A 21645-nucleotide genomic window follows, 5' to 3' on the forward strand; every position below is an offset into this window, starting at 1 on the left:
CCATACTTTCAGGTCACACAGAGACTGGGTATAGCACTGGGAGTGAAGAAATCTTGGTGGAAGGAGAACTGTCTGCAAACAGAAAGAGGTTAAACTCCCAGGCACTAAATGTACATGCTGGCTGTTCCCTACTCCATAAGCAGACCCTACCAGCAGCTCCAGACTCTACATCAGGCCTGCTCGTTCAGCCGAGCTCCTGTACCACGTTCTGGGTGTGCTGTCTCTGGACCTCTCTCAGCCTGTTTCTTCATTCCAGAGCATGACCACCATGCATCCTTCCCAGGGCCACTCTGTTAAATGAGGTAGATCTGCAAAGACCCCACCCAGCACCATACATGGTCAAGGTGGGCCCTTGGTGTGGGGGTGGGAGGGATACTTGCCCCTTCTCTTTCCTCTTCCAATGCAGCCAAGAAGCCCAGAAAGCCAGCAGTTCTAACAGAGAACACAGAATTCAGAAAGAGAGTCTGTGGGGAGGATTTCAGTTGTTTATAAAACAGGCCAACACGTTTCCACCTCGTAAGTTCTAAATCCATCATCCCTAGCTCCCTGGTTCTAAGAATAGTCACCCAGTGGAGCCAACGTGCCACAGCACGCTCTCGCCACAGGTGACTGAGGAAATGTATTCACAGCAGCCACAGCACCTCCTACTCCTGGGGGGAGGGGAGGCTGGCCTCCACCTCTCGCCGTTGGGCTGTTTCTGAACCTCCTAGACTCAGTTTTCTCTTCTGTACATGTTGGTCTAAATACTGTCCTCACTGGCTGCTCTAATCCTGTGCCCACAGTGACACACTCAGGAGATAAAAAACAGCAGGGAGGCATGTCAAGAGGCCCTTTGGCATGACGCTGCCTTCCTCCAGGCCTCAGTAGCCTCTTAAGGGAGAGCAATAACAGGGAACTGAATTACCTTTTGAGTAATGGGGTTTAGAGCAGTCCCAGTACTGTAGCCTCAGAATGAGGCCTAGGGTATGTCCCCCAATTTAGCACATTTTTATTTATCATCTGAACCAAGGCCACTCCACCCTCTGTTCTGAGGGAGTCAGCCTGAGGACCTTCAGGAGCCTCTCTCCCTCTCTAGGCTTTCTCTCCACACTGTAAGGTGGCCTCACCTGCGGGGGGCTTAGAACTACCAGGCCTCTTGGTGCGCAGCGAGGCAGCCTTCCAGTCACCACTGTAAAGTTTCCCAAGAGTGAGCTGGAACCGCCTGCCAGTGGCATCTTCTCCCCACATCTCAGGTTCTCCTTTGGCCTTCTAGAGAGAACAAACAGCTCCATTCTCTTTCTGGCCATTTGTTCAAGTGTTCTCCATTAACACCCCAGGTATTTATGGAGCCCTAATATAAGCCAAGTGCTGATTCCAGCCCTGAGAAGCAATACAACAGTAGACCCTGCTCTCAAAAAGGGGTTGTGTTGTAGTCAGGAGAGATGGATTATACACAAGTAAAGAGCAAAGTGTGGTGTGTGTGTGTGTGTGTGTGTGTGTGCATGTGAAGCATGTGAAGATATAAAGGTGGGGAGGGGCAAAATGACTCTTTCATATAGAGCGTTAGGGGAGTCCTCTCAGGGAAGATGGCATTTGAACAGATAGCTGAACATGAGGGAGCAGACCTGTGGACACGAGGGGCCCATGCAACCCCAATGCAAAGGCCCTGAGGAGAGTTCTGTGTGAGGAACAGTAAGGAAGTCAGTGGAGCTATGGCCATGTCAGCAAGGTGGAGGGACTCAAGGTCAAGAAGAAGCTGGAGACCGCCTCTTGGTTATCTAAGTAAGAGGAGAAGCCCATCGGAGGAGTCTGAACAGAGCAGTGCCACCTCTGACTTGTTTTAACAAGATCATCCAGGCTTTGTGTGTAGAGCAGACCCTGGGGGTGTGAGAGGGTTAGGAAGCCCTTAAGGAGTACTGGTAAGAGATGAGGGGACTGGAAGTGGCCGACACTCGCTGTGTTTGGAAAGTGTTTAGAACGTTATTTTCCTAAACCCCTTCTCCACCGGCCCTCATCTTTTCTTACCCAGTGAACAGCCACAGCCTCCTTAGGGCCTCCGCCCCTCACCCTTCATCTCCTCTTACCCCATTTTCAGTGCTGCCATTGAGCATGGTCTGAAAGGGACCTCAGGCCAAACTGCTTCTGCTTCACAGCCTTTCCTGAGGCAACTGGGGCCATAGTCCCCAAACCTCTCCAGAGTAACTGTTAGCAGACAGCTCCATTTCCTGATTTTGGAATGGCTTCTTCCTGCAGCTCAGCTTCTGCCTTGAAGGCATCACTGACACTGGAGAGTGATAGATAGACTAATTATTGCAAGGGTCCCACACCAAGAATGCATCTTCCTCAGCCTAACCCGGTGGCCATTCTCTGCAGGAGATGCCCCTGTGCAGGGCAGCGTGACAGAGACCTGCAGCTCTCTTGTTCTGTGTTTGGGAGGCAGCTCTGACCAAAGACCAGGGAATGAAGCCAAGCACTGAGGCACAGGACTCGAGTTGATGGCACCAGAACTCTGTGTGTGTGTGTGCACGTGTGTTTGTGTGTCTCTTTCCTGTTGCTCTCCAGAGAGGGCAGAGGCCTTGAAAAGACTGGGTCGGGGAAGGACCCAGATGTACCCACTTGCTCTCAGTAGTTACATTCCAAGTCTTGTACCAGAAACCCGAGGACTGATGGGTGAGTGTACCTGGTCCTAGCATCCCACTAGGATGCTCAGCTCGCAGACTAGTGAGACACGTATCCATGGGAGTACCTATAGAACCAGGAATGTAGAACCAAAGTGATGTGCAATGGGGGCTCTAAGGGCAGAGGCTTTCTCTTCCAGGTCTTGTATCCAGAGCAGGGTCAGAAGAAGCCCCTGTGATGGAATTAACAAACTTGTCTGAGCAAAAGCTGGCTGCGAGAGAGGCCTCGGTGCATTCATGCAGCAGCAGCATGCCTGTGGGACTGGAACAGAGAGTAAGGAAAGAGGGGTGGTGTGCCCGAGAGGGGCAGGCCATGAGGGCCATGAGCGTCAAATGAGAGGCGGGGCTAGTGGCAAGGCAGGACCTTGTCCATGGGAGGACCTAGTCTAGCCGTGTCTCCACCTGACTCTCCCCCTGGTGGCCAGCCCCTCGCCATAAAAGAGAGAGTAGCTGTTGTCCTTGCATGGCGCACAGAGAGAGCAAGGACCTGGACATCTGTTCTTCCCATCTGGAAGTTGCCGCCTAGTCCCAGAACCCTTCCGAAGACCTGAATTCTGGGCTCCTTGGAACTCCTTGCTCCCAGCAAGAAAACTTGACACCATCTCACCCAAAGGGTGGGATCTCTGGAGCTTGGGGGGATGGACGCTAATAAGTTTCCCCCAACTTTGCCCTGCTCTGTCTACACTGACATGTACCAGCTTCCTGCACCCAAGAGTCTTCCACTCTGCACAGACCTGACCTTCCTCTCTCTCTGGTTTCAGAAGAGCAGCCCTGACTGATGCTCTAGGCCTCTGTGAGGCCTTTGACAGAAGGAGGCAGGTGGAGGGCACCATTCACTGCCTGGCTTTCCTCACCCATTGCTCCATCCTCTGCCCTGGGGTTTTCGCAGTTCCCCCAGCTTTAGCCTGGTGCCCACAGGGCTCTGTAAGGTTTCTGTGCCCCTGCAGGGGGGCCTCTCCTTTTACCAGCTCCAGCTCTTGCCTGGCATTGCGCCTCTTGTTCCCAAGTAGTTTGGGAGCTGCTACTCTACCATTCCTTAATTACCCGGGAAGCTGGGATTTTGCGGAGGGGACAGTATGATACAGAAGGGTCCTAGAGTCAGACTGCCTGGGTTCAGATCCAGCCCCACCTGTTGCGGTCTGTCACTCTGCTTCTCTGCAGCGCTGCATGTTAGTAGCACCGCAAAGCCATGTTGTGAGGACTCGAGTTGTTATGTGTAGGGTGCTTATCACAATCCTGGCACAAATGAATATTAGGTGATTGTATTACTTTTTGAAGATTTATGTTTTATTTGTTTATGCATACAAGAACTGGGGTACAGGCCAGAGGTGTGGGGAGTGAGAGGACCTACCAGAAGCAGTGGGGAGTAGAACAGGCAGGTTGACTGAAATACACTGCTGAGGGAAGCAGCAGGCGAGACAGGAGAGGTCTGCTGGGCCATGTGGGTCACCCCCTGGCCGGAGATTGAACTTGTGCTGCAGTGGCTGGCAACCGCTTGATAGCACTGAGACTTTAATCCCTGTGCCACCAGGGAGGCCCCCATTAGGTGATTTTATGACAATTTTGCCCGTGGGTGGGAACCAGCAAGAAAGTGTGAGACTGTCCTCAGTTCTAGTCCTCATTAGAGTGGCTGTGTAATCATGGACAAGTCATTTCACCTCTCTGAACCTAGTAGCCTCATCTATACAGTGAGCATAATAACACCTCAAGGTTGTTGGCTAATTACGGGGACATGTGTATGAAATGGACCAGTAGCGTCTTAGATGGCAGCCCTCATCCTTGTAATCTGGGGTGGCAGCTAGAACGCCACACCCATCTTCCCAGCAACAGGATGGAGGAAAGGTAAAAGGAGAAGGGGCCAAGGGTGCCTTAATGTCTTTGAGGCCAGGGTCCCCTAAACTCTGACAGAATGTTTCCGTTGGCATCTCATTGGCCACACCCAGCTGTAGGAAAGGTTGGGAGATTAGTCTTCATTCCGCCTTTAAAGACAACCAGAGTCTCTGCCACACACACTTGGGTGTTTGCCCCTCCTGTGCAGGAGCTTCAGCAGAAATGCCATCTCTGTCCTGGCCTTGGGCGGCCATCCCGGCACCATACAGCTCTGCGAGGACCCAGGTTGCCAAGAAGCTCAGGCAGGTGCCACAAGGCCTGAACAGATTTGGGTACAGTGCCCCGCCTGTGCCAGGGACCCTGCCAGCTCCGAGGTTCCGCTACCTGCAGGGCTCTTGGGCTGACGCAAGTGTGGAGAGCTCTGAGCACCATCACTGGACCAGGCCAGCTCCATGGAGCCTTGTGAATCCTACAAAGCCAGGGAATCCCTCTGTAACCACAGACTGCCTACCCAAGGCTCAGCCATGTGCCCCAGGAAAGCAGGCCTGATCAGCCTGGTGGGATGTGAGAGTTCTCCAGGGCTGATCTGTGTCAGGAACCCTGCAGTCCTCGGTATAGCCAGGAATCGCCCTGTAATTCATGTTCTGAGAACTAGGTGTTCAACATCCAGTTAGCTTAGGCAGAGACCCTCTTGGCTCTCACTCTATATCAGGATAGTACAATGACATCTTGTTGAGTCCAAAGGGTCTTCCCATCTTCACGGTACCCCTAAAAAAGAGTGACCCTAAGTGAGGTTGCAAGGGGGAGGTTGTGAAATCTCTTCTGAATTGCTGGAAGAGCTTTGTAAAGGTGTCCTGCTGCCAGTCCTTCTGTTGAGGGCAGAGCCAATCTTTCACTTTCCGGCTTCAGCAGCCTGGTTTTAAGAGTTCTGTTTAAGGGGCTCAGGGACCCTAAACTTCTTGCCATTCCACCAGAGACCTTCCCATCTGGCCATGCCCCTCCCTCCACTCTGTGCTATTTGCCATCAGAATGGTCTTCTTGCCCCTTCCTCCTCTTCCTGTGGTCTGCTTCAAGCATGGATATGAACTGGCACCTCAGTGGGCATTTTATACATGTGTACATACTTATAACATGCATACATATGTGTGCACATGTATGTATGTACCAAGTAATGCCATCCTCCTCCTAGCAACCCTGAGGGGTAAAGGGGGACCTCAGACATTTTCATGCAGCTGTGTGGTAACATGGGCCCTAGGACAGGACAGCAGCACCCACAGGGCACAGTCTACTATATAAACACAAGCACGGCCAAATCTGCCTCTTGGTCTCTTTTGTATGACCTTGCAAGTTGAGTGATTTGTAATGGGTTGTAATGTAAAGAAGACTATGTGACAGCGACAGAAGAAGGCCCTCAAACCCAGCTGTGTCCCGTCTGCCTCTATGGACTCAATTTATCAAGCCCTGGTCTACAAAATGTAGTGTTAGTACCAGTTCTGAAGCCATACTTCCTGGCCAGCTTCTAGAGCTTCAGTTACATCATCAGTAAAATGGGAATAATCTCTAAAACAGCACTTCCTCTCAGGGTTGTTGAGTTTAAATGAGCTAGAGAACGTAAAGCATCTCATCTCAAGTAAGCTTCTTTGGAAGTATTAGGGGAAGAGATTTCTGGGCTGTTGCCAGGCTTCTCAGCCCAGTGGGTAAGACAGCCTGGCTCCAGGCCTCTGGTTACCCCGGCCCCGAGCGTGGCTTCCTCAGAGCGTGTTTCCTTTGGCAGGAGGGAAGGGACCTGCCAGCTGCCCATCCTGCCACGTCCTGCTGGTAGGTCAGCTCTGCCTTCCTCCCGCCCCCATTCCTGCTGACTGTCAGCTGGTGCGGCTCACCGAGACCCGGCACCGAGCCCAGGCCAGGCGCTGAACCAGGCCTTGGGGCACCACACCTCTCCTGCCTCAGGTCTCAGCTCAGCTGGCAGGGACTCCTGCCCACCGTGGACACTGTGGCCTGGGACTCGTCCTTTCTGTGTACATTTTCTTACGAGTCCGACATGCAGACGGCTGTGATTCCCTGAACCTAAGCTTTTGGCCAGGGACTGCTTTCCCACATGGGAACAGGTGAGGGAGGGCTAAGCCTGGACAGCCAGCCTCCCTCTGTAGCAGGGTGGTCTGTAAGACAAACCTTCAGTTGATTACAGGTAAAATGAAAAGATTAATAAAAGTACAAGTCGCTGAAAAGTCCAAATGGACAATTTCCGATCTGGATGAGGATAGGCTTTCACTTCTTACAAGCAATGGAAGAAATTAAGATGAAAGATAAATAAATTGTACCCACAGACCATATCCTTGTTTTTTATAAAAAGGCCCAAAGTTTTAATTCAAACTGAGAAAATATACTTATGGCGGAGAAATCATGTCCTTAAAATAAACATCTTTAAAACAGTAAGTCTTAATAACAATCACAAATATATACATAGCTGGTACTTTGTACCACGGACCATTTTAAGTATTTTATACATATTCATTTAATTCTTGTAAACATCTTATGATAAAAGTACTATTATTATCCTCATTTAACAGATGAGGGAACCGAGGCACAGAGACGCTAAGTTACCTGCTCAAGGTCACTCAGCTAGTAAATGGAAGCTGGGGTCTGAGCACTTAAACTCTTCTGCATGAAATAGAAGACGCCGAAGCAGGTGACACACAAAAGAGGAAATACAAGCATCTCAGTAACGTGGCAGTTAATTTTCAATTTCAGTAGTAGTCAAAGAAACTGCAAACTGCAAAACTTAACAGAATGAGGTACCATTTTTGTATGCAAGTTAGGAAATGTTTCTAAACACTATAATAACTAATAAATACTGGCAGTGCTGGAGTGAACTAGAAACTCCCACAAATTGCCGTAGTGATATTCATGTGGCCTTTATGAATAGTATCTTGGCAGTGCTGAGGCATTTCAAAAATGTCTGAGCCCTTTGACCTGGAATTCCCATTCAAAGAATCTAATTTGAGAAGATAATCAGGGATGGACAGATTCACATAAAGATTTTTATAGCAGTGTTATACAAAATAATGAAAAATTAGAGACAAGCTCTGTGGCTGATAGTGCTATACAGGTTAAATGAATTGTTTGATCTCCATAATAGGCAATTAGACAGTCATTTTAAATAAATCTGTATAACAAAAGACAGAGTGAGGAGATACACTACAGACTGCTGGGAGAAGACACTTGCAAGCTGTATAACAACAAAGAATTACATAAACAGAGTATACAAAGAAAACTTACATCTCAATAAGAAAAAGGCAAACAACCAAGGAACAAAAAAACAAAAACCGGGCAAAGACTAGACCCAAACACAGGCAACTCATGTAAAAGGAGCAACATCGGGTTAATAAGTATAAAGCAATGCTCCAGGCTGGTAGTCAGGCACATGCAGATTCATTGAATCTACTTATCAGAATTGCAAGTCTAGAAGGCAAAGATGGAGGGAGACGCATTCACTTCATTGTTGATGGCACTATTAATGGCTGTGGCCATTGTGGCGAGCTAGCTGGTCATAATTAGTAAAATTAAACATGTGATTCCACCACACTCACACTTCTAGGAGTCAGCACTATGCAAACATCAAGGATAAGCAAGGGTGTTCATTGCAGTGCTGTTTGTTTATAACAGCAACACTGTTAGGATGACTGCTGTGTATTTTTGTACACTAGTTAGTGGAATAAAACAGCCACAGTTACCATCAGGGGACTGTCCATCAGAAGGACTGGGATAAGTAAAATATGACCTATATGTAATAGGGTACTGTGCACAGTTGAAATAAATGGACTAGATGTGTGACGATCAGCTCAGATAAATTTAAAACAATGCTGAGTATAGCGAGCAGGTAACAGAAAAATAGATTGAATGATAGGGTATGTAAAATCTTTAAAACCAACTAAAATAGTATGTAGTATTTCAGGACACAGTATATACATGTAGAAGACATAAAACAAGCAGGCAAATAATGTCCCTGCTTCACATTCTCCTTTTCAAAGGGGATAAGGGGAGGGTAAGAATTGGAGCTGGGGCTGACACGGTATCTTTAAGATTGGTTAATTTCTTAAAGAGAAGTTGAAGCAAATATGGCAAAATGCTCGTGACAGTTCTCAGTCTGAATGGGGATACTTTACTTTCTGTTAAATTACTTTTGTACTTTTCTGCGTATTGTGCTATTTCAAAATTTCAGAAAAATTATTTTTAGCTTATCTTTTGAGTAATTCTTAATTCCATGGAGAAATGGTTGTGTTATAATGTTAAAGGGTAAAGGCATGACAGGGTAGACAGAAACATTTGCAAATTTCACAAAAAGGAGTTTGAAACAGCTATCTAAAATATTTGTAGCAGTGGCCAGACTCTAGAAGTCTGCTCTTCTTTACACCCATCCATATTTTCCATGTTTACCTCTTGCAGTGAGGATGCATGACTTTTATCTCCAGAAAATGTATTTTTAAAACAACAACAGGAAAAATGGCAGCGAGTTAGAGGCCAAAGCATAGGAGGAGGAGATGTGTTACGGCAGGAGCGTCCGAGACCTGGGCACTCTGGCTTTCAGCTGTTGTCTCGCTGGCAAACCCTTACTGGGCCCCTGGGTGAGCCGGGCACCTTGCTAGATAGAGATAGCATTGAACCCAACATCCGTGGCTCTTCTTCCCTGTAGAGTGGATAGTCTCGTGGGAGGGGATAGTAAACACCCTGCCACAAGAGTCATCTTTCCGACGCCGAGTGCGAGGCCCCCAGGAGGGGACATACAGGGCAATAAGAAGACTCTAAGTTGGAAAAATAAACTTCAAGGCTGGAAGACCAAATTAGTGGTTACCAGGAAGGAAGGAGGGAGAGGGGTGAGTAAACCGAGTTAAGGGGGTCTTTTGTAGGGTGAAGGGTAGACTTGGACTTCCACTGGTGAACTTAAGTAGTAGCTGCATGTTGGTTTATAGTGATGCACCCCTAAAACTTATATTAATGCAATGTTACTTTAAAAAAAAAAAAAAAGAGCCATGAAAGAATCTAACTTGGATGAGGTGGCCAGGTACTCTATTTCAGAATGAAATGTAAATGAGGTCTAGAGCCCAGTTCAGAAAAAGGAGGCCCCACAGGATATTTATGGAAATGGAAAAGGGGGAGGTTGGAACTCAGTGGGTTGGTGGGGAGAGGAAGGAGGGAGCCAGTAAGATGGTCAGGAGCCAGATGATGCTGGGCTGGCTGATGGGTGAAGGAAAGTCCCCCTGGAGGATGCTGAAAGGTCAAGGACGGGTTTTCGGGCAGGGAAGGGATGTGATTAGATTTGCCATCTCCAGAGCAGCCTTGCTACTCCTTGAAGTTCCAGGGGCCAGTGAGCAGCCCAGTGAGTTGGCCATTGCTGTGGCCCAGATGAGAGACTGACTGTGGCGTCGGGGTCAGGAGATGGCCGTGGAGAGCGAGGGGTGTGGAAGGCTGTGCGATATTTTTGGAGGCAGAGTTGGCAGGTCTTGGGTTATATGTGTGTTGGGGGAGGAGAGGGAGCTGGTGACCGTGCAGGAAGGACGAAGGAAAGAAGCCAGGTTTGGGGTGGTCCGGTTGGTGGGACGGAGAAACTGAGACACAGGCGGACTCAGAAGGGCCTTGCCAGCAGGCGCCTCTGAGCTGCGGTTTCTTCATGTGTGTGATGGTGCTGGCACCCCGGGTGCCCTGTGACCCAGCGCCATTTCTGTGACCATCCTCCTTCTCCTTCACAGGTGGCGCCTGCTACTCCTGGGGCTGGAATGAGCATGGCATGTGCGGTGACGGCACCGAAGCCAGTGTCTGTACCCCGAAACCTGTGCAGGCTCTGCGGTGGGCATCGGGACTCCTCGTGGGCTGTGGAGCCGGCCACTCCCTGGCTCTCTGCCAACTGCCAGTTCCCTCTGCAAGGGACGAGGGCCCCAGGTCTGCCCTTCCTTCGACGCCACCCAGGACACTGAATCTCGGGAAGCCATGATAGAGAGAGAAACTGGAAGGAAAGAACCAGAAACTTCTACTCAAAACCAACCTGACAGGTGCAGGGATGGGGGGCTTATGACGGAGACCCATTAATAAAGTCTCTTCACCACCCAAAGTGTTCCCAGAGAATCACTTTGTCCACTTGCGGGCTTGACCTGAGAAGGGCTCAGGAGGCACTGCCAGGCCTGGAGGAGGGACAGCCACTCAGGTAGTCTCTGGGGTCAAGGCCACAAACATCCCTTTGACCTGACAGATGACAATGAGGGTTAAGCCCCTATGAGAGGATGGAAAGCAGACGCAGCAGCAGCACCAGCCTATCCTTGCGGTGGGCACAGAAAACCTAGCCACACCAGTGGCTGCGTTGGTCTAGCAGCCTTGATTCAGCAAGACAAGGGTTCCGAGGCCACGCCTGGGGCAGCCATGGGCCTCTCCAGGGGTTTATTCCCAAAAGCATGGAGGTGCCCTGAACAGATGACCTGGAGACTTGGAGGAAGGTTTTTATCTGGGTGACAGGACTAAGGGAGAAGACCCCGGGGTGGGGGTAGACGAAGGCAGAATGAGAAAGTGGAGGATGAGATAAGACTTCTCAAAGGAATCTAGAACGAGTGAAGCTCTGAGAAGACTGATGTCTTTGTCTGAGCCCAGCAGGAGTCTGGAGCTGAGGCTGCCATGTGGTGCAGTTGCGGGAGGGGCAGGCCTGGGACCTCTGCCCAGGCTGGAGACTGCAGAAGGGGGCCCTTGGGGTAAGATGGGGGCCAGCCAGAACCCTGAGCCCCAAGCTTTGCTGGGTGGCAGTCATGGCTCTTGGGGACATAGCACCTTTCTCTCTGCAGAGACTGGACGGCCTCAGAGAGCGACTCTCCCCAAGGGCCTGTGTGGTGGGTGCCCTGGTGGGTCAGCAACTAGCTAGCCAGTTTGTGGCCATCCCACCCCACCTAACCCTGGAGGCCCAGGAGAGGGTTAGGGTCTGTGAGGTCTAGACTCCAATAGCTTTAGGAAGTCAGAAGAGCCCAGGGCATGTAATAATCATTAGCCCAGAAGCCTTCAAACTGCATCCATTAGAGCCCCAGAAATCTTGTGAATGGCTGCCTTGTGGGTGGTGGGTAAACGGGTAATGTGAAGGCCATTAGGCAGAAGTTCAGGTCCCACCCTCCACTCACTCACTGTGGCTTTATTTTAACCTGTAGTATGTGTGGACTTCACACGGGACTTCACTTGACAAGGGATCCTTGAGAAGATTTACAAACCACTGATCCCTGGTGGTGGGGGTTGTGGTGTGGTACATGCTGTGTGGAGGTGTGGTCCTATACCTCAGATTCATAGACACTGTTGTAAACCAGTGTTAACCTCAATTCAAAAGAAAGAAAAATGAACAATAAACACAAAAAACAGCCAACCCACTGATCTTATCCAGCCTTTTCATTGTTCATCTGGGAAAATAGATCCTAAAAGGGGCGGGGACCACTCAAGGCCATACACCTCACTCCTGGCCCAGGGCCCTGATTGGGAGGTGACCCCTCGATAGCTTTGAACCGGACACAAAGGCCTAGGAGGGAGTCCTGGGATCTGGGATGCATTCAGCTCAGGAGAGTAGGGGTGAAGATAATCCTGAGGCATGAACTTCAAGACCACTGACCACTGTGGACTGCGGTGTGTGGAGTCCAGCTACACACGCCACTGCCCTGGCCTCCCAGAACCAGTAGAGGCCAGTGAAGCCTCCAGAGGCTTCTGGAATGGAAGGGAAGACATCTCCATGCATTCTGAGTTCATCTTGCCAAGATAACCAAGTTCACAAAGACAGAGCCCTCAGCTGCCCAGAGGTGACCTGTCCTGGAGTAAGCCCCCTGCCATTGACCACTGTCCCACGCGCTGGGCTGGGAGTTTTGCACCAAACACAGGTCAGAAAGCAGTCCCTGTTGCACTACATCCTCAACAGGGTTTCCACTCACCAGCAAACACACTGGCTCACTCTCAAGCATGGCAGTGCTGAGCGCTGTCCACCTCCCACCACCTGATGGGAGAAACCCAAGGCCAAGTCCTCTGCTGCAGTGCCCAAACACCTCTCCTGAGGACAAGAAAGAGGTGTCTCAGTTTCCTTCCCAGCCTGAATCAGGGCCAGGTATACACGAGCCCTGAGCATCAGACCCACCCTCAGAAGCTGAGTTATGCTCTTCTTGGAAGCAGATAATCCACATGTGGAAGAATGAATGGCTCCAGCATTAGGTGACACTGAAGACCATCCCATGGCCCTGAGCACTTCCATTTACCCTTCCTGAGAGCGGCAGATCGGGTCACTGGCTCCGCTAAGTACCTGAAAACTCCAGAGGGTAAGGGGTTGTTGATGCCGCCTCCCAGGCTTTTTGTCTGGATCCTTTGGCTCCTTTTGGTCATATCAGACTTGCAAGTGTCTAAGCCATGACTCCTACTGGATCCTGGGCCCTTTGACAGCAAAAGACCAGGTCTTGGCTAATTCTAAAAGCCCTTCATCAAGGAGAGGTCCCGATTCTGAGGAAGCACCCTATAAATGCGCCCTATAAATGAACCTGTCGCACATCTTTGAGTCCCCATATAGTAGGGAGGCTGAATAAGTGGACTCCGTGGCCCCTTGACCCCCACCTATCCTGTGCTGTTGCGTAACCTCTTGCAGATGTTTGCTAGCTCTTCCATGACTATTATAACCACGGGTCAATTATCAGTATCATCCATGTGGTTAGCCACTGAGCCACAGGAACCAACTTGAGACAGACCAACTCAGTGTTAGAAATTACTTTTTTTTTGAACAAGAAAATTGGTCTTCATAGTCCTCCCATGTGAGGAAGAAGAAGAGGACAAGATGGGGGGGTGCAGAACCCCCTCTTACAGGTGCCCACAGGTCTTGTCCTGGTCTGCAGAGTAATTTTTAAGGTAGTAGGTGGTGGGTTGCTCACATCCTAACCCACTACACTCCCCCTTCCTGATTGCAGGCACCCACCTCTCCCTGACACCCCACCACCTTTGGTCCCACTGGGGTTGGGAGGGGATGTGAATCAGCTCAGAGGGGCACTGCCCACTAGGCCTCCAGCAGCTACTGCTTCTGGACGAACTGCCTTAGGGCACATTGAGATTGGAGTTAGCAATGGTGGGCGTGCAGGGTCAGCAGAAAGGGCTTCTGGGTCCCATGAGGGTATGTGCACTGTCTGCACTTTCAGATTTCAGAGTCACACCCAGAGAGGGGAGCAGGAAGAGGAGAGGCTGCAGGCCTGTGAGCTCACTGAAGCTGCTTCAAGTGCATTCTGAGGGCAATGGGGTGCTTAGCAGGGGAGCAACATAGTCAGGGGTGTGTGTGGAAGGCTCGGAGCAGCCCGTGAAGCGATTCCTTATGTGATGAAGGAAGGCAGGGCGCTGGGATTCCAGACCAGCCACCCTAACGTTCCTGTCAGTTCCACCTCCGGCCAGGAAGCCCTCACTCCGCTTGAGACAACTTAGCTTGAGCTCTGGAGACAGACCTTGGTTAAAATCTTGGCTCTTTATTCATTGGCTGTGTGACCTCAGGCAGGTTACTCTACCTTTCTGTGCTTTGTTCTCTTGCCTCTAAAAAAGCATGTTTAATTATTGTGAGGTTCATCAGACAAAACCTCACAGATGCTAGATAGATGTTACTCCCTTTTCCCACCAGCTACTGGGTCCCAGAAAACCCAGATTCTAAATGGCTTCGCTATGAGTCTCATTCAATTCCAGTGGCGCCTTCTCCAGGGTGGACCCTGAGTAGAGGTTGCTTGGCTGCTGCACCCTGACACGTACAGGGTAGGACACATCTAATATGGACCTGTCAGCCTTTGCCTAACCCTCAGGCATAGTTCTTACTGAACTCACCCTCAACCCTCACCCCATGATGCTCTAATTGCACAGGAGGAAGTTGAGGCAAATGCTTAGAGGGAACCAGAAACTTTCAGGTGAGAACTGGGCACCCACTTTCAGCCTCCCACCATCAGACCTTGTCCACCATGACCTAAGTTAGGGATTTTTCTCCAGAACATTCCTGGATTTTTTAATGTGTAAGACAAGAATTGGAAACCCAACCCAGCACTCTGCCACTCAAACCAAGTGAATGACAAGCAAATCAAGAGAACCCCAGCCCCTCCAAGATGCCACTGGCCTGTGTGAGGGGTATGCCTGAGGGGGTCCCCCAGGTGAGCCCAGTGAGGGTGCAAACCTGTCATCAGACTCCATCAGAGTCCCTGCCTCTGGCCATCAGATTCAAGAACAGCTTAGAGAAGAAGGTGATGACGTCAGGGAAAGGGGACCCTGACATGGCCAGGTGCAGTCATCACCATGGAAGGACTCTCAGAGAAGTTTCTAGTTAGTGAAACTTCTAGAGGATGTGCTTGTCTTGGGTAAGGTCTCACTATGCCCTATTTCTTCTGAGAGCTGCCTCCCTTGCATCTTGAAGCAAGATCTGTAGCTGGGGGGCGGGTGCCAGAGGGCACCTTCTTCCTCAGAGCCTGACTTTCCTGTCTATTAGCCTGCCAGCCCCTTGCTCAAGTCCTTGTGAGCAGGGGAGCCGGGCACAGGCTTCCCTCAGCCTGGCCGCAGGCCGACCAGAGGCCCAGAACCAAGTGGCGACACTGCCTGCAGCAATAAAGACCCAAGTCCATGCTTCATCTCAAAAGTCAGCTTTTTATTATCGAGGGCCAGAGCCCAGGGAGGGCAGGTTGTTGAGCTAAAGCAGGATTGCTCTCTTTCCAGGAAATGTTGCGAGCTGCAGTGAAGGCTCGAGATGTTGCATTTTTTTTTTTCCAACTCAAGCATGTGTTTTTCAAAAATATCATCCTTCCCCACCCTACCCCCCACCACTAATTTTAGAATCAGACCAAAGCCAAGCTACTGTCCTCTGTTTCTGTTGGGAAAATACTATATTTATTTGAGATGCAGAAGTGTGTCTCTGCAAACCTCCGATTGCTTCAGGAAAACAAATCTGCTTTAGACTATACAGAAACCATGATACAAAATTTATTTCATGCTAGAATCGCTTTGCATAACATTGGGCATGCAGTTTTTACTCTGAAGTACTAAATTGCATACAATGCCAGGTTGTGCCTTAGTGAAGGTGGAGGAGGGCCGCCCCTCCCGCGGTCCTGATCTCTCTAAGTAACACTTGGAAAAATCCATACGGTGTTATTTACTATGAACAATTTGTTATGAAAGTTGATCACACTGGATCTACACACCGATAAGATGATAGACTCAACCTAGACTAGCCGCTGTCAGGGGTCTTGGGGAGACGTCCGCTGGGTCACAAGCATGCCAGACGGCGGGAAGGAGGTGGCAGTGTGAGTTTCCACAATTCTATTTGGAGCAAAGTTCTCAGTTTCCGCATGAGAGATGGATCATGAAGGTGAGGTCAATATGACCGATGACTGACCGACTGTCCCTTTTGGAACCTTTATTCTCCATCCCATGTACAAAAAGGGGAGCAATCCATTCCCCACCCCCTACCCCCCCGAAATGTACAGGTTGTGACCGAACGTCATTACAGTTTGGCTCCAACAACGTGTGTAAAAGTAAAGAGCTTTGAAAGAAAATAGAGGACTTTTGTTTTTTTCTTTCCGTTGTTGTTTAGGGTAATCATACAGTTGCAGGGGGTGGTGGGTTTGGTTGGCTGGGTTTTCTGTTTAACTTCATGCAAGTCATGCTAAGGAATCCCTCCACCCTCCCTCCCCAAGTAAAATAAAAGTTAAAAAAAAAATGAAAAGAAAGAAAAGAAATCCTCTACGGTCAGTTACCATTTGACCGTAGAAAAAGCTACGTCCGTCCTAGTACAATGCCTGGGCCACTCGGACTCGTCCGGCAAACCTGCATGGCGTGAATTTACTCTGTCCGAGGGCGAGGAGGGGCTGCAGGTCCACCCAGATGCTTAATAGCCACCAGTGTCCTGGGCCAAGCCGCCTGGTCAAGTCACTCTCACAGCCTCTGTCGGCATATACTTAGCAATGACAGGGCTTTCTTTGCAAAGATCTGTATGTAAAGAATACAATTAACACTTGAGCTTCTCTTCTCGGCTTTCCCATCCCGCTTGGTACTTAGTTTTTAAGGAAAGAGGAGGAAAGACAGAACAGCCACATGCAGAGGCAGGCAGATTCTTCTCCAGCTGGCTTGGTTTTCCCATGCAGAGTGCCAGCCTAGCACGCCTCTTCCTCTCCCTCCTGGGGAACAGGTTGCGTCCCTAATCTTCTCCTATTCTGCACACGGATTATAGCCTGCAGCTACCCTGAGAAAGCCAGTTCATGGCGGCTGGCATGACTGTGGGGGTGGGGCAGTGGATGTGGGTGGGGGCACTTGACCCTTGGTGCCTCCCAAAGACTCTGGCACCCATGTCTCTGTGGGGCTGGGGAGGGAGTGGGTACCGCCTGTGGACAGTGTTCACTGTTGGGCTCCCTGGCCACTATGGGGAGAGGGCAGCTTCTATCCCCCACTCGCTGGGTTTCTAGAAACACAGAAAAGACACTCCCCTGTCTATTCTTTTAGGCAACACAGGTTGATCCAACATGGAAGATGAAGGAGACGGCAGCCCGTGGACCTTACCTGGCCGGGCCCAGCCATTCTACCTGCTTCCCCCTTACTCCCCAGGACTGCCCCTGTGACTAGACATTCTAGAACCTCCATCTGGGGAAAAGCCAGTTAGAAAAGGGAGCATCACGCCTCTCCATGGGCGGTGCCAGGGATGGGGCCCTCCCAGGCTGGCAACCCCGCCATGCAGCACCATGCGGGAGCAGTATGCCGCACTGGGGTCCGGGGGACCACCAGGCAAGGCAAGGAAGCAGGGACCAGCTAGGTCAGATGGGGACACCCAAGCGCAGCAGCCAGGTCTGCTCCCAGCTCAGTGCTGGCTGCTGCTCCTCTTCTGGCTTTGCCTTTTATTTTGAATTCCGTATTTTGTCTTGTGTATTATTTAACTACTTCAAATATTGGAGCGGTTGTGAACAGCCACAAACTACACCAACCGTTGCTCTAAAAACCAGCTACCCCTCTCGCCCAACCTGCTCACCCTGGTCAGCATGCATCCCTGTGAGCAGAGAAGGTGCTCTCTGACATGCAGATGCCACCCAGCCAGTCAGCTCTGCCAAAATCTTGAGCTAGGGTGCTCTGTGCTTCCCACCCCAAGCCTCTCCCCAGCCCATGCTCAAGCTCTAGTAGAAGCTTTTTCTCCAGGGAATCAGCCTAAGATAACGATCTGATATAAGGAGCCCCTGAGAAGAGGCTACCACTTGGGTCAGCCTTCACCAACCACAAGGGGGCGCTGATCACACCTGGGCCTTGACTAATGGGCTGGAAGGGGCTGCTTAAAAGAGCCCTACTTAACCACATTCTGCTAGCAAGTTCTATATCTGCCTCTAGCCATTGGCTGGTATATACCTTACCTCTGCAAGGACAATGGCCTCACCTCAAGCCCTGAAGCCACCTTGCTCTTGATGTCTCCCCTCTCAGTGGCCTGTGGGCTCTCTTTAAAGGATACCTCTTCCAGAGCAGGGTCTTGGATGGCTAAGTTCACAAGCTAGGTTCAGGCTAGGATGACCCCTTCTCCCTCATCCTCAAGGGAGATCACTTTGCCTTCTGGGTCTGACTTGCCATCTGCCAGAGCACCCTGGAGTTGCTGAGGCTCCTGTGGCACCCCTGGGTACCCCTCTGCCTTAGAGTCATGGCCACTAGTCAGTCAGTTTGTGCCCAACCCCTTTCCTACCCCCTTGTTCGACACCAACCTACAGCGGCCTAGACCTCAAGTTCTCTCATCACCCTTGTAACAAAAAGTCTTAGACTTTGGGGCCAACCCTTCTGTTCCTTGCCCCCCCTCAGGATACCTGCCTGCCCCTCAGCAACCCTCACCCGCCGCCCTGCCCACCCCTCTGCAGCAGCCGAGGCAGGCCAGCCTCCTCTACATACCCTTTCTCATTCCTCCACCAGGTGGGCACGCGTACTCCCCGGTTGATAAGAGGAAGCAGGGTCCGTATCTCTCGCGGGTGCCTGAGCGCGTAAAGGGCAGGCCCTCATCGGGAGTGAGAGCCTGGTCTATGTGGGGGCAGTCTTCGTTCGCCAGCGCGGCCTTCGCCACCTCCCCATTCAGTTTGGAATCTTCAAACATATAAGCAGAAGCTATTGAGACACTAAAAACTGTTTAGTGGGGGGAGGGGACAGGCCAGAGGTGGGACACAGGCAGAGGGCAGCCCCTCCCTGAAAAGGAAAAGTGAGTGGGCGACGGAGGGAGGTTCAAGGCTGGGGGTCCTCGGCTCAGCCAGGCAGCCTGTGGGCTGCCCACAGTATTGGGAAGGAGAGGCTCCTGGGTTTGCTCAAAGTTTGCAAAAAGATGAATTGGTGATGGGCCCAGCAAGCACGGTGCCCGGGGCTGGGCCCAGGGTCGAAGGCGGAGCCAATGAGACAGGATGGTGTGGATGCGTCATGGGTAGGGGGCAGACACAGAGCTCAGGGAGAAGACAGACAGACACGCAGAAACACTCCTGTCCAGAGAAGTGACTTTCTGGACCCCTCTGCTGCTGACCGAGCCTGGATGCTGCCATCCACATCTGGCCAACTACCAGCAGTTTCCCTAGCCTCGACTCCATAGGGCAACTCTACTCCAAGCTCCATTTGGAGCAGTCTGAACAGTCCCTCATGTTGCCCCCTCCCCAACCCGCCCAACATCACTCAGCCTTCCCCGGCCCCCATGTGAACACAACTTGCTCGCCCCTCCCCCCCCCCCCCACCCCCCATACAGACCGGGCCTGGTCACTGTGCAGTCTCTGTGTCCTGCAGACTCAACCTGGGTACTCCGCGCATCCTGCCCTTTCAGACTAGGCTAGTCACATCTCCTCCATCCTTCCACAAACCCCGTTTGACCACTAGACCTCAGTCTGAAGCTAGTCACTCACTCTGCTCTGATTCCCCACACACATCAAGGCAGTGTCTGCTACCTGCTTGCCCCAGTGGGCCTGGTCAGCTTGCACAGGTAAACAGGCATGTATGCATGAGACGGTGAAAACGGGCTATGGATTTGGGAGGGGCTCCCATTCCTTAGTCTCCTCTCAGCAATGCCTGGCAAAGCAGAGCAAATGGATGGAGAAAGACAACAGCGGCTGATGAACTCAGGTGAGAAAGACGAGTCTTGGTCTCTGGTAGCCTGAGAAGGAAACTGGAAGGAGGTTTGGGGGTGCGCTGGGGGAGGCAATGTCTGGCCAGAGCAAGGAGCTCCCCCTCTCCTGAGTCCAGTGAGCTGTGGAAGCCTCTGGAGTTGGTAGAGGTAGCTCGGTCCAGCCCCTGCCACACCCACTCCGCCACATCAATCACTGTTGGGGACTGAGATGGCCCCGCACTCTGCCCTCAATGTAGAATCTTCCTGGCAAGTGGGGAGCCAGCTCAGCCCCACCCTGGTGGGCACCCTGGCTTCTTCTAAGACCTCTCTGGAATGAGTCTCTCGGGCAGACAGACCCCAACGTAGGAGCCAATGCATGAAGTTTCCCTGAAAGGCTAAAGAGGGGAAAACACTGTGACAGCTTCCGCCCGACCTGACCCTCTTCCGTGACCCTGTTCACATCATGCGGCTACACGCAGAGGTGGTCCTTCTCCGTGTGCACACTCCTTGTGCCCACGGGCGGGATCACGGCTGTGTACATGCCATGTCACTACAAAGAGGCAGTCAGTCAAAAGAGAAATGGACCAATCAGGTTTATTCATAAAGCAAATCAAAAAAAAAAAACCCATCATAATTTTGGAACTTAAAAAAAAAGTCTGTCGTACAAGATGGCAAAGCATTTCACGTACATTGCGTTACTTGACAAATCCCAGGGGCTTCGCTCCCCAAGATACCCTGCACCAGAAAGGCCAGTTGCCAAGGTAACTCTGATCCATGTGACTGGGCTGGGGCCTCTCTGGGGTGGGGGCTGCCTTGGCCTCAGGGGCATGTCTGCGGGCACACACATGTGCGCTCAGACAGGCCCCTCCTGCCTCCCACTCTGGCTGGCCCTTGTCGTCCCCTGGGGTCTCTGAGCTGAGAGAAGAGGGCGGTAAGGAAGAGGGGAGGAGAGAGTGAGTGAGGGTGTGCAGTTGGAACCCAGAGTACCCTGCACAGTTTTCGCCAAGGGGAAAACAGAAGTCCTCCCAGGCAGCGTCTCCATCTGTGAGTCGAGCCAGGACCTGCTGTCTCTCTCTGGGCCACCAGCTGTCATGGAGGCATCTAAAGCCTACAGCTCATGCCCAGGGGTCATGGCGCTGAGACCCCTTCCTTTAGCTGGAGTACTGAGCCCCCACCCACTGCTCTGGCCCCAGCACCACACCCCTGGAGCCTCTGGGCCGACTTTCCCAACAGGGGCAGGGCCAGCCATCGGGGATCTTCTCTCCTTGACAGCCCCTCCCCACCCCAACTAACCTGCCCCCTGCTTCTTCTCTTCACTGTGTCCTTTGAGGAGGAGGGTATGACTGGGTCAGCATATTTAGTTCTTGCTGGGTGAATGAACCAGCCTCCCCGGGCTGTTTATCTGCAGGCTGGGGTGCTCTCAGAAACTAAGAGCATTCTCCCTGCACAGAGGAATGGCTAGAAGAGAAAGAAACCAAAGAGGCCTCCTGCTGAAACCAGCAGAACGCATGGGAAAAGGCCTGAGGTGTGAATCACCCCCCCCCCCCAAGACCTCCATGCACCGGCCTACATCCTGTCCTTTGGATGAGATGGCAACCAAGAACCTCGACCCCTTTTGGCTCCCCAAAAAACCTGTGTCTCTGGACCCGCCCTGGACCTGCGATGATGAAATGGCAGCATGGCAGCGTCTCACGGAGATGGTTTCCAGGCTTTGAAATGGGCTGATAGAGATGAGCGTCCGCGTGAGGGTCATTTTTTTTTAAACTTTGGAGCAAGGTGAACCCGGTGGCTGGAGCCCACAGCTAGTGGGGCCGGCTTTTACGCCCTAGTCTCCAGGCAGACGTGTACTTACGTACTTACGGTTCACACCAGCCGTGGGTGCTGTGGGGTGGGACACACGGGGCTGGGGCGAGGTGGGGGGCCACTGGGCATCTCCTTGGGTTTAGCCCGAGGAGTCTGCCCGGTTGGGGGTTCAGGGGCAAAGTCCCAGGCTAACTGGGGGCAGTCTGTGAGAGACACGAGCAGAGGACAGTCACGAGAACTGGCACAAGTCATGCGACAAAACGA

General features: G+C 51.5%; 2 protein-coding genes across 2 annotated transcripts in view; one reads left to right on the forward strand and one right to left on the reverse strand.

The window, feature by feature from the left end:
* The window catches only part of SERGEF (secretion regulating guanine nucleotide exchange factor), a 192827-nt gene extending 182234 nt beyond the window's left edge, over positions 1-10593 (forward strand). Inside the window, 2 exon segments of the mRNA XM_004683595.2 lie at positions 10235-10429; positions 10432-10593. Of these exon segments, the coding sequence (XP_004683652.1) occupies positions 10235-10429; positions 10432-10571 (335 nt within the window). The 3' untranslated portion in view covers positions 10572-10593.
* A 4523-nt stretch (positions 10594-15116) lies between these two features.
* The window catches only part of KCNC1 (potassium channel, voltage gated Shaw related subfamily C, member 1), a 42937-nt gene continuing 36408 nt past the window's right edge, over positions 15117-21645 (reverse strand). The window contains exons 3-4 of the mRNA XM_004683004.2: positions 18396-18584; positions 15117-16472 (exon numbers count right to left, since the gene is read on the reverse strand). Coding sequence (XP_004683061.1) covers positions 16408-16472; positions 18396-18584 — 254 coding nt within the window. The 3' untranslated portion in view covers positions 15117-16407. The remainder of the gene's footprint in view (positions 16473-18395; positions 18585-21645) is intronic.

This window comes from Condylura cristata, unplaced genomic scaffold (genome assembly GCF_000260355.1).
Source record: "Condylura cristata isolate star-nosed mole 26May11 unplaced genomic scaffold, ConCri1.0 scaffold00015, whole genome shotgun sequence".
In the NCBI taxonomy this organism is placed as follows: Eukaryota; Metazoa; Chordata; class Mammalia; order Eulipotyphla; family Talpidae; genus Condylura; species Condylura cristata.